The sequence below is a fragment of the Paramormyrops kingsleyae genome, chromosome 17, assembly GCF_048594095.1.
Source record: "Paramormyrops kingsleyae isolate MSU_618 chromosome 17, PKINGS_0.4, whole genome shotgun sequence".
NCBI classification, from domain to species: domain Eukaryota; kingdom Metazoa; phylum Chordata; class Actinopteri; order Osteoglossiformes; family Mormyridae; genus Paramormyrops; species Paramormyrops kingsleyae.
The window spans coordinates 2,806,877-2,823,965 of NC_132813.1; the positions used below are offsets into that span (position 1 = coordinate 2,806,877).

The window sequence follows — 17,089 nt, forward strand, 5'->3', positions numbered from 1 at the left end:
CCACATTATTCCCAGGTATCCCCACCACTTCCAGTTCCCACATTATTCCCAGGTACTTCTAGTTCCCACATTATTCCCAGGTATCCCCTCCATTCCTGGCTCCCACATTATTCCCTGGTATCCCCTCATTCCCAGCTCCCGCATTATTCCCAGGTATCCCCCCACTCCTAGTTCCCACATTATTCCCAGGTATCCCCCCATTCCCAGCTCCCACATTATTCCCAGGCCCCCCCCCCATTCCCAGCTCCCACATTATTCCCAGGTTTCCCCCCACTCCCAGCTCCCACATTATTCCCAGGTTCCCCCCCCCCCATTCCCAGCTCCCACATTATTCCCAGGTTTCCCCCCACTCCCAGCTCCCAAATTATTCCCAGGTATCCCCCCATTCCCAGCTCCCGCATTATTCCCAGGTTTCCCCCCACTCCCAGCTCCCAAATTATTCCCAGGTATCCTCCCATTCCCAGTTCCCACATTATTCCCAGGTATCCAGCTGGTGCTGGTGATTTTAATGCCTTTATGATACTAGCATGATAAGAAGAGCTGTCATGGTTTACAGAGAGTTATAAATAACGTTTTATGTGTTTTATCAAAAAAATTCAAAATGTCAGTAATGCAATATCTCGCATTTTTATCTGATTTACAGCCTAAGAGCAAAATGGAAGTCAGGGGTGTAGCTTGGAGTTGATACTTATGCTATTATATTGGTTCATGAGCCTGGAATGGTCGTGTTTCTCACACACAAAACCTGCCTGGGAGTTACGCAGTTTGCTGACTGGCACAGCCAAACTTTACAGGCGCGTGTGAGCGGGCGGGGGTTGGTGGTGGGGGGGGTGGGGGGGCTCCCTGCCTATTCCTTGGCCATTCATCGCGAATGCTGGCAGTAATTGTGTTCCGTAGGTCTAAAATAGAAGCTCATCAATATTCCCCGAACAGCGGCGTGCACCTTTTTTACCAGCAAAGCTGGAAACTCTAAAACCAGAGCAGGAGATGATTTCGTATGTAAGGCATCAAACTGGAACAAAGTGTTATGAAATTCTGCCGCGGCTCATTTTCTCGGAGCAAAAAAAAGGGGGGCCGTTTCCCGGATTATTCCTGGGCTAGGCGTTCCTCAAAGCTGGGGAAATGTTACCGTTAGAAGGGGGTGTTTTCCACCACTCAAGCCATGCATTTGCCTGTGGCCACCAAAATCTGCCCCCTGTTGGCCATTGACAGTCATTACACAAGGAGGGCCCCCAAGTGAATTTTTAAGTGGAGCCCCAAAAACAACAAACCCAGCCATTGGTATATTAAGCATGTCTTCCAAGCAGGAAGACGTGACTTTTCAGTGTTTATACGGGGAGGTGGTACCAAGCAGGGCGGGGGGTCTTCATCTGAAGGTCACCAGGTTCGAGATGGGTGCCAAATGGATTTCATTTCCAAAGGTTTTTCTCATATTCTGTGGCATTACATCACGTTTCGTAACACATGTTACGATATCAAAGTGTGGAAAGTGATACATCTGTCTTCCTGTCCTGTTAGGACCGGCGTCCCACTACATAGATATATATAATTCATATTTTCCCTGTCCTTGGAACTTGAACTTGAAGGGAGGTAATTTCAGGATATTTAACCTCGTCCTCGGAGGAAGCGGGTGATCAATTCCGACATAATGAGAGACAGAGGGAGAGAGAACGAGTGAGACGCACTAAATGGAAACTAGACAATTAACCCTGACCTTGCAATCCAAAATGGAAGCATTGCTTTCCTGCCAACAAGCCATTCCTGATTCAGCTTATAAATTTACTCATCAGACAAATGGCAGATTTACATTGTGTGTGTGTGTGTGTGTGTGTGTGTGAGTGTGTATTAGGTTTATATTACATTGTGGGGACCATTTTTCAGGTCCCGACAAAGATCTGTGAATGCAATCAAAAAAACAAAAATACCAAAAGTAAAAATGCCAAAAGTCACATATTTTGTTTGGTTACTTAAGGTTAGGACTAGGTTGGGGTTAAGGTTGTTGTGTGGTGATTAGACTTTTCCCCATAGAAATGATTGGGGAGTCCCCACAAAGATATGATTACAAATCTGTGTTTGTGTGTGTGCTTGTGTGTGAGGAAGAAAACTAGAGGATTTTGAAATTATATAAATGGTGGACTGGGCGGGGTTAACCTTGAAATCTTGAACCTTGAAATCGCTCTCTTACTGGAGGTTACTCAGACACCCCTGTCGGTTTCACGGTTAATAATTACTTATTACACGTGTGATTACAAATTCCCCCTCATTTCTGTTCTCTATTCTTCTTTCACCTCTAGTGAGTCATCGTCATGATCTGTATGAAATTGCATTCTCACTTTCTCTCTCTCTCTTTTCCTCTCTCTCTCTCTCTCTCTCTCTCTCTCTCTCTCTCCTTCTGTCCCTGGTCCTTTGTCCTCTCCAGGTCTGGCCGGGACAAACTGTTTTCCCTGACTACACGAACCCGGCTTGCAAAGAATGGTGGACTGATGAGATACGGAAGTTCCACGAAGAAGTGAAGCATGATGCGCTCTGGATTGTGAGGACTGAACACTAACCACACACACAGACACATACAAGCGCAAACATAAACACGCACACACATATACGTGCAACAAGGAAGCTCGCAGGATTTTACGATGCCCCTCTATCACATTAATCATAAGACATCTTCAAGGTCTTCAGCATGCTGTCTATTGCCAGCCGTAAATCACCTCCTTTAACAGAACTAACACGAGGCGTTTTCATGTGTGAAATTGTTTTTATCTCCACAATGATAAAGACCTCTCTCTGTTAATTTGATAAGGCATTAATTAAATCATACTGGGCTGTCTAAGCGGATGTCCGAAAGAGCGCCCCCTGTTGGTGTGTTTGTCACTGCTGAGAATCCCCCTTCTGTCTTTAAGGATATGAATGAGGTTTCCAACTTCCGGAAAGGTTCCATCAAGGGATGCACTGTCAATGACTTAAACTACCCACCCTTCACCCCAAGTCAGTATCTAGCATTTCTGAGCATTTCTGACCACTCTTCACCCACACAGTAAAAACCAGTAACCCACCTCCCCCCCAACCCCCCAAAAGATATCCTGGATAAGCTCATGTACAGCAAGACCCTATGTATGGACTCACAACAGACCTGGGGCAGCCACTATGACGTGCACAGCCTTTACGGATACTCCATGGTCCTCGCCACTGATGAGTACGTACGCTTCGGCTTCAGCACTTTTTTCATTGGTTGGGCCAAATAAGTGAGCAGCCAATCAGAGCAAAGCCACACGCGTAATCAGCAGTCTGCCGGCCATTATGAGCAGGTGTCTCTGAGCGGCGTGACATCTGGGATCTGGAATAGAGTCCCGAAAATCAATCTAAGACGTGTGGGGTTGGGGAATCAATGACAATGCACCGAAATCAGACTTTGGGGGGGGGAGGTTGTCTGCCCGCTTGCTTTAATTCCGCGGCGGGCCGGGCAGCCTCCGCAAGATGCTCTGTGACATATTAATCTGCCTGTTTCCAGCAAACTCTGTTCCTCAGTCTGTCTGCTCCAACCCCCTCTCTGTTTTATTGTCTTTGGTGGCCATTGCCCACCCCCTCAGGGCGATGAAGCAAGTGTTTAGGAACAACAGGAGTCTGGTGTTCACCCGCTCCTCTTTCCCTGGGACGGGCAAGTTCTCGGGACACTGGCTGGGAGACAACGCCGCCACGTGGAATGACCTGAAGTGGGCTATCACCGGAATGCTGGAGTTTAATCTCTTCGGAATACCTTATGTGAGTTCCCTGCTGCATACCCTGTCCAGGATTATATCCTCCTTGGTGGGAAAACCTCTTCCAGAAAAGAAATTTGTGCCAAATACTTAATTAAGTTAAAATAAGTGATGATTATTGACATAGAAACCAAGGGTCTTGAGTTGTTACATTTATTATTACAAGTATGGGGTTTGCACAACTTCAATTCAATTCAATTCAATTTATTCTTATATAGCGCCTTTCACAACACAGTTGTCCCAAAATGCTTTACATGGTTGTGTTGTGATACATAAAACATAATTAGAGAGAGACAGAGAGTGAGAAAAGGAAGGATAGAAATTGAATAAAGAAAGCCAGAAGACAATGGAGGAGAGGAAGCAAAAACTCCCAAGTAGGGAGAAAAAACACCTGTGGGGGTCCAAGATCACCCGGCTGGAGCTGGAGTGCATGACTGCTGTAGCTCAACATGTATTGGTCTGTGTTGACACACCAGAGGTTGTGGGTTCAAATCCCAGGAAACCCACACTAAGGAAGTTTATCCTTTCCCTCTGCTCAAAGTCTAGTTGACAGAAGGCATAGGGTCAACGTAATGTATGTGTTTGCACGCAGATTGGTGCCGATATCTGTGGTTTCTTCGACAATACCACAGAGGAGCTGTGTCGTCGGTGGATGCAGGTGGGGGCGTTCTACACCTTCAGCCGAAACCACAACGCTGAGAACTACAGTGTGGGTGTCCCTTCTAGACTCTGTGTGTCTCTCAATAGGATGGGAGCTGAAACACTCTTCTGTTTAAACAATAACGTGTTTTTTTTTCTCCTGCACTCAAACACCCTTGAGCCGCTGTTTGCAGTAATCAGCATTCCTAATTCCGGTGCCCGGGGCAGACCCCTCGCCCCTCTACCCCTGAACAGTCAGCTAACAATAGCAGCTCTTCAAGCCAACAATAACAGTGCTTCAGATGACAATGAGATTTTTCAGCTGTGCCACCTTGCACCGCCTTGCACCACCATGCGCCACCATGCGCCACCTTGCGCCACCATGCGCCGCCATGCACCGCCTTGCACCACCATCCGCCACCATGCGCCACCATGCGCCGCCTTGCACCGCCTTGCGCCACCTTTCACCACCATGCGCCGCCTTGCACCACCATGCACCACCATGCACCGCCTTGCACCACCATACACCACCCCTCATCTTTGAGCCAATTTGTCTGTTGTTTTCGTCTCTCGTCCATCAGCCTCAGGACCCGGCCTCGTTTGGTGCCGACTCCCTGCTGGTGAACAGCTCCAAGCATTACCTGAACATCCGCTACACGCTGCTGCCTTATCTCTATACGCTCTTCTACCATGCCCACGTCACCGGAGACACCGTGATACGTCCAGTGATGCATGAGTGAGTCGGCCTCTCTCGCTAGACACCCTAGTCAGACGAGCTGAACCCCCCCCAAACCACTGTGTCTTTACCTCCCTCCCTCCCTCCCTCCCCCCTCCAGGTTCTACTCAGATAACGTCACCTGGACTGTGGACCGGCAGTTCCTGTGGGGGTCTGATTTGCTCATCACGCCGGTTTTGGAGCCTGTAGGTTTTCTCTGTGACATTCCTGCGTGACAGGGGCATCTTTCTACCTGGTGAAAGGGGGGCTTTTTGGCTTTGAAACATGTATGATTGATCACCCCAAACATACTGCTGTGTGTGTTTGGATGCTTTGTCTGTGATCAGAAGGTTGTCAGTTCAAATCCCATGGTCTGGTGAATGATGTCACTGTTGGGCCCCTGAGCAAGGCCCTTAACCCCAAATCGCTCCAGGGATTTTCTTACCCTGCTTTAAAAAAAAGTGTTTCTCTCTTTGGATAAACACATCTGATAATTTAGTAAAATGTAGTTGTTTATTCAGAAATGGGATAAAGTATGATGGAGACATAGACAGGGAATGGTGACCTTTGTAACGACATTTATATTTTTAAAAGTACAATAATTATGCTTGGTGTCCTGAGGACTTGGGGCAGAGGGGCACGTTTCGGATTTGCTGTCTACAGCCGACCCGCCACCATTGTCAGAATTGTGATTCCTGACATAAGGAGATCGTTCCCTCAAGTAACTAACGACCATGCCAATTCGCGGGCGAGGTCATGTGACGTATGGCTGCAATTTGTCTCCAGATCTGCACATTCCAGATATTTCTTATGCTCGCATACATACAGGTGCAAGGAGACACTTATAAATCTATCGTCTCATGGGAAGAATAACCTTGTATTTTTAAATAGAGAGACAACTTGTGCAGCTGCCTCTTTATGCAGTTGACTCTAGAGCAGTGGTTCCCAGCCAATCAGAAAATACCAGATTGTTCTACCTATTGGCTCTCGCTTCTCTGCTGAGACTTGATTGGCCTCCGCTGGGACAAATATGTTAGATGGGTAGTATTTCCCTCTTTCTTTAAAAAAAAAAACTTTTTTTTTTTTAATGGGAGCAGTGACCTCATTATGGAGGAATTATAAGAGAAGATAAAACTGAAGTCATATTAAAGTGGGTGATTAATTGCTAATTTACCATGGTTTCATGCATGGTTTAGAAAAAAAGCGAATAATTTGCATGCAGACCATCAGAGCATCATGTGCAGAGATGTATTTATAGTAAAGTGTTTATTGAGTTTGTAATTCAACAGGAGAACCCCTGGGAGATCCTTCTGTGAGTGGAAAACTCAAGAGAAGGAACGTTCCGGAAGCGCCCACGTTGGATGTTCGCTAATTTGTATTTGATTCATTATATCAACATATTTAGGATCTCCAAAGTCATGTGACACTTTCCATGGCTCTTCTGGTGACTCCATAGCTCTCCGAATGGTGAAAGCTTACAGCAGCTAAACTGAAACCTTGAGGGCATGAAAAAAAGCCTGCAGAGCCTTGATCTTCTAACAGAAGACAGGCCAGGGACACGGGCAAACGCCTGGCGCCTTTGTTTCTGTGTCCTCCTCCTTCTGGTGTTTACAAACAGGGTCCTGGCAAAAGCCGCCCTCATCCATATTCTCTTCATTAGTTTCTAAAGTGGGCTTTCGTTGCCATCAAAGGCAGCCGCGATCTCGCACGTGGAGTCGCCTTGTCCTCACTCACCTTCCAGATTCCCAATTAGAAGTGTTTTTTAGTTGAAGGCTCTTATTGAGGAAAACATAGAAATGCCAGCAATGTACTGTAGCACCGTCCTCATTCTCCCCGTTATATTTTTGGAAGCCGTCTTGCAGTCTGTACTGAAAGGTGGATCTTGTAAATAGTCTGTTCTGTGTAAGTCATACATTCAAGTTGCTGAATGTTTTATTGACCATGTGCAACAATGGTTGATTTCTTCAGGCACAGCCAGTGCATTGAATAACCAACAGTATACAAATTTAAAATACATATATAAATCATAGACACTATCGATACAAATAAGAGCTGTTGTGTTTTTCTTGCGATGGATCATGATGGTGGACTTGTGAGTCCTCGATGTCCATGAGCAGCACCTCAGTTAGGCTTGGCGAGAGAGAGACCCCAGAGGGCCTGGATTTTCCAGACAGTTAGACAGGTCATTTTAGGGGTGAGTTATCCAAACAAGTCCTTGAGGGTCACTTATTCACTACTTTGATTGGCTTCCCATTGGTCACATCATTGGTTCCCATTAGCTTAGCCTGGGCAAAAACTGACAGCATGTAACAGCACCAGCCACTCTGGTTCTGTGTCTGGGATCCACGCCACAGCATCAGGACCACAGCTCTCCATCACTTTCCCTGACTTTCAGGCGTCACTCTGGGCCCGGGGCTCCAGCCCCATTGTTGGTGCATGTTTCTGGTCGTCCACTTGGGCTTAGTTGCCGAACCCACGTGTGAGATGTCAATCTGCAGTGTCTTAGGCGATATTACATCACGGACGTCGAGTGAGTGTTTTTTTTGTTTCTGTGATTAGCAGGAAAAACTCTACTCAGAAGGACTTTCCGAGCGGAACGTCAAAATTCTGAGCCGGTAGCTTTTATCCCATATAAATAATTTTGCTTGGATCTGAGTGGAGATCTTAACCGTGGCTTGCCTGGTGTGGAATTCGGCTGTTTTAATGAGAGGATCTTGTCTAGTTATTCCGTTTCTGTGTTCTGAAAGACGGTTTCCCCCGTGTCCACGCTGCTGCAGTGAAGAACTGAAACGCCCTTGCATAATTCATAAGAGCCCAGGCCTTGTGTCCCCTCAGCTCCTCAATGATGGATGTGTGTAACACACATTAAATGCTGAAGAACTCCTGACAGCTTCAGAGGTGTCTTAAGAGAAGCTCGAGTCTGTGGGTGGGGGGTGGAAATTAGTTTGTTTATTGGGCAGTGCCTTGATAACATCAAGAGACATCGGAAAGATGGTCAAGGTTAATAGGGAGGTGACTGACCCCCCAAAGCGGGTGTGGAGAGCTAGGCTGGCATTTGGCTGTCATTGGACGGGGCTCAGCTTTGGTTTGATCTGGGTATGACCATGTTGCTCTTTTTTCAGGGTGTGGAAACAATCAATGCCTACATCCCAGATGCTGTGTGGTACGACTATGATACGGTAAGCTGCCTCTTAGCGCTTTAATGACCACTCACTCTGAAACTGGATTGTTTAAAAAATGCGTGAAAAAATGGTTATGCACCCTTACAAAAAAAGAAGAGTTCGGGAACTGGGTGAGAAATTCCACATGAATAAGCAAAAATGACCATCCATCTCCACCATGTTTTGTTAAGCACCGACACGCCTCCGGGATGTTCCTGTGCTCCAGTGCATTCTGGGTAGTTTGCACTGTCCTGAAAACATTAGTAGATGATAGTGAATGCTGGCCTGTTTTTGTATGTAGGAAGAAGCAGAGGCAGAAGTAGGGTTTTGGGGGTGGGGGGGGGACCTTGGAGGGTGCGGCCCAAGCACGCCAACTTGGAGACGCCACGAAGGCGGAGCGCGGGGTGGAAAAAGAAACACGAAAGGAGAGAAAAACATTCATAATGAATGAGTCCTGCTCACTTTAAGCCCCTTTGGGGGAATGATGGAGAATTAATTGCTGCGGACTAAATATTTTAGCTGAGTAACATCTGAAGGCTATTTAGAGTGGGCATTCCTGTGCAGACCCAGGCAAGATGATAACCCCAATTTCACTGACTCACATGCAGTGTGGGGGGGCTGGTGTAACTGACATGGCCCCATGGTTTTAGTATTATTATCAATATGTTTCTTCACCTGAATTAAAGACCTTTTATGCCAGGGGTCTCAAACTCCAGTCCTGGGGGGCCGGAGCCCTGCACAGTTTTTGGTTTCCCCTCATTTAACACACATGTTTCAACTCCTTGTGCTAATTACCACACAGCTCTTGAGCTGGATCATTTGTGGTGGAACAGGGAAAGAACTAAGCTACACAGGGCTCCGGCCCCCCAGGACTGGAGTTTGAGACCCCTGCTTTATGGACTCCATATGGAGAGTATGGTTTGCTATCTTTAAGCTGCCCTGAGTCGCTTTGGTAACTCTTACCACTTCTGAGTATTTTTCCATATGTTTTTTAAACAAGAACGGGGTATTAGGTTATTGCCCGCAAGCCAGGGCCAGTTCAGGGTTAGGTTTAGGTTCAGCTGGGATAGGAATGAGGCCCAGACCATGACTCTGATCCAGCATGCCTCCCCAGTCACATGATGCAGCGTCCCCTCAAACTTCTTTCTCCACCAATCAGGAGGAGAGGTTGCCCTTCCGCAAGCAGCACATCAACATGAACCTCACGGCGGATAAGCTGGGCCTGCATATTCGAGGGGGGGCCATTCTACCAACACAGAGGCCTGCAGTGACCACCGTCTACAGGTAGGAGGCGTCCCCCATCCCCAAAGCATTCTTACTGTAACCCCCACTCATGGCAATTTTACTTACACAAAAATGGGAAATGATTGAGTCAGGGAGATAACCAATCAGATTGTAGAGGAGGGGAGCCCAAGCAGCTAGAGGAGGTGAGACCAACCAATCAGATGTCTTTGTCCTCTAGTTTCTTGGACCCACCTCCTCTACAATCTGATTGGTTATCGCTCTGAACCAAACATAATACTACCCTCAGAACATTTTTGTGTAAGTAATGCTCGCACGAGCGTAGCCCCCACATCAGTGCTAATACCAAGCAACCACACCTTATATGTCTGAATAGTTCTGTATAGGTTTAAAAACATTTCTTAAGCACACAGCAAAAGAAGCTCCTAAACTGAAAGTCATCACAGCCACTTCACCACCTGCTGTACTAACGTTTAACAGCAGGGAGTAAATTCCACGCCCTTCTTTAACGTTACCTCCATGTTAGAAAAAAACACAGACAAGTAAATATCAGTGCAGTAAATGCCATATTGATTCCACATGAAGTTTCTGCTAGTGAATTTATGAAGCCTGCATCTCTACTCTGTCAAACCCCAACTTTTTCCATTTCATTATTATTTTATTTTATTTTTATTGTTTCACTTTATTTGCACATTTCTGATGCATGTTGGTTCAGCTACATTCATGAGACAGATTGCTCAAAAAATATACACATACACAAATGAAGAGACCACAGCAAAATTTTCAGTTTCACTCATTTCTCAGTTTATGCATATGCGCCTGTGTAAAATGTACATTTTTTTGCAAACTCCAGCCTGGCTCTTCCCTGATTCTCATTGATAAAGGGCTTCCTATTTGCTTTATGGGTCTTCAGTCCTGCTTCTAGGAGCCTGTTACGAACTGTCCTAGCAGTGCACTTCACGCCACTTAAGGTTTCCCATTCTTTTTGAAGGTCATTTAAGGTCATTCTTCGATTTATGAGGCACTACTGAATAGGTTGATGGTCATCTCTGGCATTAGAAAGTTGCTTCTGCCCTCTACCTGGCTGGTTTCTGGTCATTCCCAGTGTCTCCTGCTTCTACTTTGTCCTTGTGTCCTGCTGTCTTAGAAACTTTGAGCCTGGAAGCATCCTGCTGCTCAGTGTAGCTTCTGCCAGCTGAACCAATATTAAACCAGGCTTATATTCACACGATTAAACCAGTGGTCTCTTCCAGAGCTGTGTGTATATATACTCGTACATTGCCCTATTGTGAGTGTGTTGTGGGGTGTGGTCCCATGTCTCCCCAGTCGGCAGAACCCCATGGGTCTCCTCATCGCCCTGGACGACAGCATGCACGCCTCAGGGCAACTCTTCTGGGATGACGGGGACTCCAGAGGTAACCAGCAGCTTCTTTTGTGTACCTGTCCATTGTTTTCTATGTGACGTGCATTTCTGGGGGTAATGTGGTGGGGGGGGGGCACTGTGCCAATGGTCAGAAGGTTGCTGGGTCAAATCGGCAGAGTCGGCAGAGCAATTGCCCCAGGGATACTGTCTGACCCTACAAAAAATGCACGTTGCTTGGGATAAAAGCATCCGATTAATAAATAGCTATAAATAAAATGTCAAACAGTGCAGCTCTATCAAATGTTTCGTCTGCATTTTGTGAGTGCTGTGTTTTCCTGGGGGTGGGTGTGAGTGTGGCTGTGTTTGGCTGTTTTGGTGGGACAATCTTGTAAGGTCCTATAAGGTTAATTACAATACAATGGGAGTCAAATACAGCTGTATATAAAACGTGAGTGAAAGGCTGCCGCCCTTCAATTATGCTTCCAGGAGGGTCCGATGTGGGGCACTGCAGCTGAGATTAGTGATGTGATAACTCCAAGTGTGAGGAGCAGTTAATCTGCCTTATTAAGAATAAAAGTTCCTGATTAGTGATGTTCCCACAGCTCAGCAGTTTGGCATCTGACCTCAGAGGCAGGTGATGCGCCATATTAGCTCAGAGCGAAACGAGAAATAAAGTTTGCTTGCTTCTGTCTTTGTTAGGTTGTTTACTTCAGCATGAGGCTCAGTTTCACTGACTTGCGGCCTCAGAAGTCCACTGAGCCTTTCCTCCTTGGCTTCCTGTGTCTAATAAAAATTTCCCCCACTCTTTTTCATCCTTTGATTTGCAGATACAGTGGAATCTGGAGCATATATCCACTATCAGTTCTCAGTGGCTAATGTATGTATATATCATATTGTTAGTGGAATACCTGAGCATGTTGAATTGTTACTGTCATGTGGTGTCACCATATTTCTCCCTCTGTTGTGTATGTGTGTGCGCGCGTGTGTGTGTGTGTGTGCACACACCTGTGTCCTGACAGCTGAGTTATCCTTCAGGATGTGTTGACCATGACGGTCCTACGGAATGGATACACTGATCCCAACAACTTGAAGTTTGAGAACATCACTGTCTTGGGGGTGACGAAAAGTCCCGGCACCCTGGAGGTGACCCACGGGGACACGACCAACAAAGTGCCAGCTGAGAACGTTCGTTATGATGCTGTCAAGAGTGTAAGCATCTGCCACCAAGCTCCCCAAGAAATTACTCCCCAGTTCCTCAAATCTAATGTCTCTGCTTCTGTTTCTGTGCCGTCGCACTCAAACGCATACCCAACACACTGAACCCACACACACAGGTGCTGTACGTGAAAAACCTCACTCTGGAGCTGGGACAAAACTACACAGTGAAGTGGAACACACTCCCTCTGGTGGAGAGGTTTGACTGCCTCCCTGGTGACAACGTCAGTGAGGCAAACTGTAAGGCCAGGGGCTGCATCTGGGAGGTGAGTGGGAACCCAAAGCATGGAAACCCACCTTCACCATGGAAACCCACCCTTGCCATAGGCACCTGTCTTTTCACCCAAGCACTGAATTAAGCTACTCAGTGTTACTCAAAGAGTTCATCAAATTGGGGTGGACCAGGTTTCTCAATGTTACTCAAAGACCATATCATGTTGGGGTACATTGGGTTTCTCAATGTTACTCAAAGACCATACCATGTTGGGGTACATTGGGTTACACAATGTTACTCAAAGACCATACCATGTTGGGGTACATTGGGTTACACGATGTTACTCAAAGACTATACAATGTTGGGGTACATTGGGTTACTCAATGTTACTCAAAGACCATACCATGTTGGGGTACGTTGGGTTACTCAATGTTACTCAAAGACCATACCATGTTGGGGTACATTGGGTTACTCAACGTTACTTAAAAAGTACATCCTCTTTATATTTAGCCAACCGACACTACTCGTGTTCCTTGGTGCTTCTACCCCACGGACTATGGTTATGCTGTGCTCAAAGTTGAGAACAACACCATTGGCTGGAAGGTGGACATCCAACGTGACCCCAAGCTACAAAGCCGGCGACCAGATTCCCCCGACATTGACAAACTTAGAGTGGAGATTAACTACCTGAGTGGTGCCATGCTGCAATTTAAGGTTTTGTATTTCTATAGTTTTCTAGTAAACATACACAAGACACCATCTTAGTGCCTCAGTTCTGATTGCAAAGGCACGCTTGCTAATAGTTAACTTCATGGCTGCATTAGACTTCAGGAAACCAGCTCTTCTTATCATCCATCTATAGATCTATGACCCTGTTAAGAAGCGCTTTGAGGTGCCGGTTCCGCTTGACATACCGCCCACACCTGAGATGGATGCCAACAAGAGACTGTACGAAGTGAGCGTAGCACAGCAACCCTTCGGGATCAAGGTCACCCGGAAGAACACGGGAACTGTGATGTGAGTTGTGACACACCAGGTTGTCACAATGTCTATTAGCAAGTGAGAGTGAATAAGCGAGGTGGCCAGCAGCTTCCAACGACTGAGAAGGTTGGGTTAATCTGCTGTCCCATTTTCCCATTCACAGATGGGACTCCAGTCTCCCTGGATTCACCTTCTCTGACCTCTTCATTCAGATCTCCACACGCCTTCCCTCCCAATATATCTATGGCTTTGGAGAGACCGAACACACCAGCTACCTTCATGACCTCAACTGGAACACTTGGGGCATGTTCTCCAAAGACCAGCCACCTGGGGTATGCTTCTATTCACCCTACATTTTGACTCCTTCTTATCCATTCAAACCCTATATCCTTCAAATCATTCCTTCAGGTCTCCGAAGTCTTCTTCTTCCTGTTTCCCTCCTTGCTCTCTGGTACTTCTTTCATTCCTCCTCCAGAATAATGTGTCCCTTGAGGCATTCACCATGACCCCCTCCTCTTCCCATTTTCCCCTCTGGGCCTTCACGTCACACACTATACAGCTCAAATAGCGTTTTCTGTTGTGTCTTCGCATAATCCCATGTCTGCTTTCCATAATCCTCCCATTACACTCCCACCTCACCAGTTCCTCGAGAGCCTTAAATCCGGTTCTGCTCTGTCGTCTCACCAGGCCATGTGACCATGCTCATTTACAGAACTATTTTTATGTTAAAGAAACACACACATGGTTAAATAGGAAACAATTCTAAAGACCTCCAATTAAAAAGTTTAAAAAATGAAATGGGGCATATGTGAGGAGGTTGAACTTTAAACTGCCCTGAACCACAGTGTTCCTGGGAAGGTCTGCTTCTCCTCATGTGGAGTGTGAAGCTCCCTGAAGAGTGCCATCCAAAGTGTACTGTCAGTAGATGTCACCTCCCATCAGTACACAAGCTCCTGACCATCTTCTTCCAACCCAAAGACCTTTTGCCTGCTCCTCACCCCAGAAGGACCCCCCCCCCCCCACCATAATTCATGTGTTAACACTTCCATTTTTCAGGAGAAAACGGAGAAGACCTACAGCACTCACACTCACAACTCCCCCATGGTTTTTCCCTTCTTTCTTCTCCCCAAACTTACAGTACAAGGTGAACTCCTATGGCGTGCACCCATTCTACATGGGGTTGGAGAACACAGGCGATGCACATGGGGTTCTCCTGCTCAACAGCAATGCTATGGGTGAGCCCCTGCCCCATCCCCCCCGCTCTCCTTCCATTCTAGCAGTTGTAGAAGCACTTCTACAAGCAAGCTGTTTCTATCTCCATGGCTCATATCATTCTGAATGATGTTATAGCTGCACCGTATTTGACGCTGACGTCTGTACTGATGCGAATTAGCCCTGACAGGCGTTCCTTTCGTCCACATGTATCTTCACGTCAGATGTCACCCTTCAGCCGACGCCCGCGCTAACGTATCGCACCATCGGTGGCATCCTGGACTTCTTCATGGTCTTCGGTCCTGCACCAGAGATGGTGGTGCAGCAGTACACAGCAGTAAGCACCCACTTTCACCTTTGTGTGTGTGCCTGTGCATGTGTGGAAGCTATCTGTCAACCAGGTCATGCTAAGACGAGCCTTGACACTCCATTTGCAGCGCTAGTATTTTGTAGTATTTATAGAGAGGACAAAACATGGATGAGATTCAGCTCTGTCAAACCCTAATGGCATGGCTCTTTCCAAAGCATTCTGAGACCGGTCCCACAACAAGTTGGATCTCTGGGGTCCTGGCCTGGATAGCATTGGACTGGATGGATCTATGGACTCACAGGCTGACTCATTTGTCTTTTTCCATTTTTCAACAGTTGATTGGCCGTCCAGTTCTGCCAGCCTATTGGTCACTTGGATTCCAGCTCTGTCGCTATGGATACGAAAATACCACTGAGATTGAGAACCTATACAATGAGATGCAGGATGCTGGCATTCCCTACGTAAGCACCTGGCACTTTATGTCTGTAACTGGGTACTAAATGTAAATGGATATCCAGGACTGATACTCACCAATCCGTGATCTTTGGCCGCTGTCTCCTTCAGGATGTCCAGTATGCAGATATTGACTACATGGAGAGGCAAATGGACTTCACTCTGAGTGAAGACTTCAAGGATCTACCTGCTCTCGTGGACCGCATGAGAAAAGATGGCATGAAGTTCATCCCTATCCTGGTAGGTGCCCAGACTTACCTTGAACGCATTGATATTTTCCATTGCCTGGAAGAAACTACAGCAGTCAACCTCCGCACATTTGTATTTTCCTTCACGGCGTATCATAGTTAAGCTGCAGGCTTTCCATCATTTGCTCACAAGCCATTCTGTTTATCTAACTGAGAATCGCAGCACCCTCTACCCTCTATGGCCTGAACATGTCACTGGACCATTTCCCAGATCCGTAAATGGCTTGTTTTCTTTAGGACCCTGCCATTGCGGGCAATGAGACGATCTACCCCTCCTTCACCCGTGGAGTAAAGGAAAACGTTTTCATCAAATGGCCTGACAGTGACGAGATCATGTGGGGAAAGGTAAACTCAACCGAGAAATGATTGACATACTTATAAAATGATAAATAATAATAATAACCAGGGAAACTACATTCTAGGTGTGGCCTGACCTCCCCAATGTCACAGTCAATGAGTCTTTGAATTGGGATACTCAAGTGGAGGTACAGTGTCTCACTTCTACCATCATACATAATATCCACCTTTCGCTTCAGAGTCTTCTGAAATAGAAGCATCTTGCCCCGGTTTGTCTCCGCAGCTGTACAGGGCGTACACCGCCTTCCCAGACTTCTTCCGCAACCAAACAATCGAATGGTGGTACAGAGAGATCGATGAGTACTACAACAATACTTTGAAGTTCGACGGCTTATGGATCGTAGGTGTTCCTCGGGCTCGTTCCTGGCCTACGTACCTCATTTGTGTGCATAAGGATGTTTTTAATTATAATGAAATATCTATTTACGCACACAATTCCAAGTCAAAGATGACAAAAATAGCTCAGTGCATTCATTACATTGTTAGCAGTGGCCTATAACGAACAAGATTATGGGAACAACATAGTGGCACATACTGTATGCCAGGTCATAGGATGAGCTTCAAGCTGACATTCCAGCAAAATTACAGAGCAACCTTTCATTTCCTTTGAAGGACATGAATGAGCCAGTGAGCTTCGTCCACGGGACAGTGGATGGAAAATGTCCAGGACCTGTGATGTACGACGATCCGCCCTACATGCCAGGTAAGGACACGCTTTCGGACCCGTGTCGCACCTTCAGCCGTTTGTTTCTGCAGCTCGCTGGGAAATTTTGCTCCTCAAAAAGATGTTTTATTTCTCCTGGGGAGTGGAAATTTCATTTTTATCTTAGTAATATGAAATACCTCTGTTTCAATGGGGGCTTCATAAAATTATTGCTGACCAGAGCAAGTGGAGGGGATGAGTGGGAAGAATTTAAACCACGTTTCATAAAAAAGTACCTTAATAAAAATATTCATTATTTATATTCCGCCTTTGAATTTGTCAAATATTTGCAGGCTAGCTGAAGGCATAGGATAGGCTACCTACTGAGACCAATCTTGTCCTGAGGTGTTCATAGTTTGGCTAAAATGAGACAAATGTAAGAGCCTGCAGAGATGTATTTTTTAGATCCAACATGCCTTCTGTGAGATACCCAGATCCTGTGATTTTGGTTTTTATTGGGGAGACATCAAACTAGCAAGGCATAGCTACAACTTGAAAAAAAGCTTAAACTTGTACGATCC

General features: G+C 46.3%; 1 protein-coding gene across 3 annotated transcripts in view; it reads left to right on the top strand.

Annotated features, from left to right (window-relative positions):
• The window catches only part of si (sucrase-isomaltase), a 38,123-nt gene that overhangs the window by 12,280 nt on the left and 8,754 nt on the right, over nucleotides 1–17,089 (top strand). For all 3 annotated transcript variants that reach the window (XM_072701663.1, XM_023792690.2, XM_023792689.2), the window contains exons 13-36: nucleotides 2,420–2,533; nucleotides 2,901–2,985; nucleotides 3,076–3,193; nucleotides 3,588–3,759; nucleotides 4,348–4,464; nucleotides 4,976–5,130; nucleotides 5,231–5,315; nucleotides 8,232–8,288; nucleotides 9,430–9,554; nucleotides 10,839–10,927; nucleotides 11,703–11,752; nucleotides 11,911–12,084; nucleotides 12,210–12,356; nucleotides 12,815–13,018; nucleotides 13,167–13,321; nucleotides 13,449–13,617; nucleotides 14,424–14,520; nucleotides 14,722–14,834; nucleotides 15,143–15,268; nucleotides 15,372–15,500; nucleotides 15,746–15,853; nucleotides 15,931–15,993; nucleotides 16,089–16,205; nucleotides 16,478–16,568. In XM_072701663.1, the coding sequence (XP_072557764.1) occupies nucleotides 2,420–2,533; nucleotides 2,901–2,985; nucleotides 3,076–3,193; nucleotides 3,588–3,759; nucleotides 4,348–4,464; nucleotides 4,976–5,130; nucleotides 5,231–5,315; nucleotides 8,232–8,288; nucleotides 9,430–9,554; nucleotides 10,839–10,927; nucleotides 11,703–11,752; nucleotides 11,911–12,084; nucleotides 12,210–12,356; nucleotides 12,815–13,018; nucleotides 13,167–13,321; nucleotides 13,449–13,617; nucleotides 14,424–14,520; nucleotides 14,722–14,834; nucleotides 15,143–15,268; nucleotides 15,372–15,500; nucleotides 15,746–15,853; nucleotides 15,931–15,993; nucleotides 16,089–16,205; nucleotides 16,478–16,568 (2,860 nt within the window). The remainder of the gene's footprint in view (nucleotides 1–2,419; nucleotides 2,534–2,900; nucleotides 2,986–3,075; nucleotides 3,194–3,587; nucleotides 3,760–4,347; nucleotides 4,465–4,975; nucleotides 5,131–5,230; nucleotides 5,316–8,231; nucleotides 8,289–9,429; nucleotides 9,555–10,838; nucleotides 10,928–11,702; nucleotides 11,753–11,910; nucleotides 12,085–12,209; nucleotides 12,357–12,814; nucleotides 13,019–13,166; nucleotides 13,322–13,448; nucleotides 13,618–14,423; nucleotides 14,521–14,721; nucleotides 14,835–15,142; nucleotides 15,269–15,371; nucleotides 15,501–15,745; nucleotides 15,854–15,930; nucleotides 15,994–16,088; nucleotides 16,206–16,477; nucleotides 16,569–17,089) is intronic.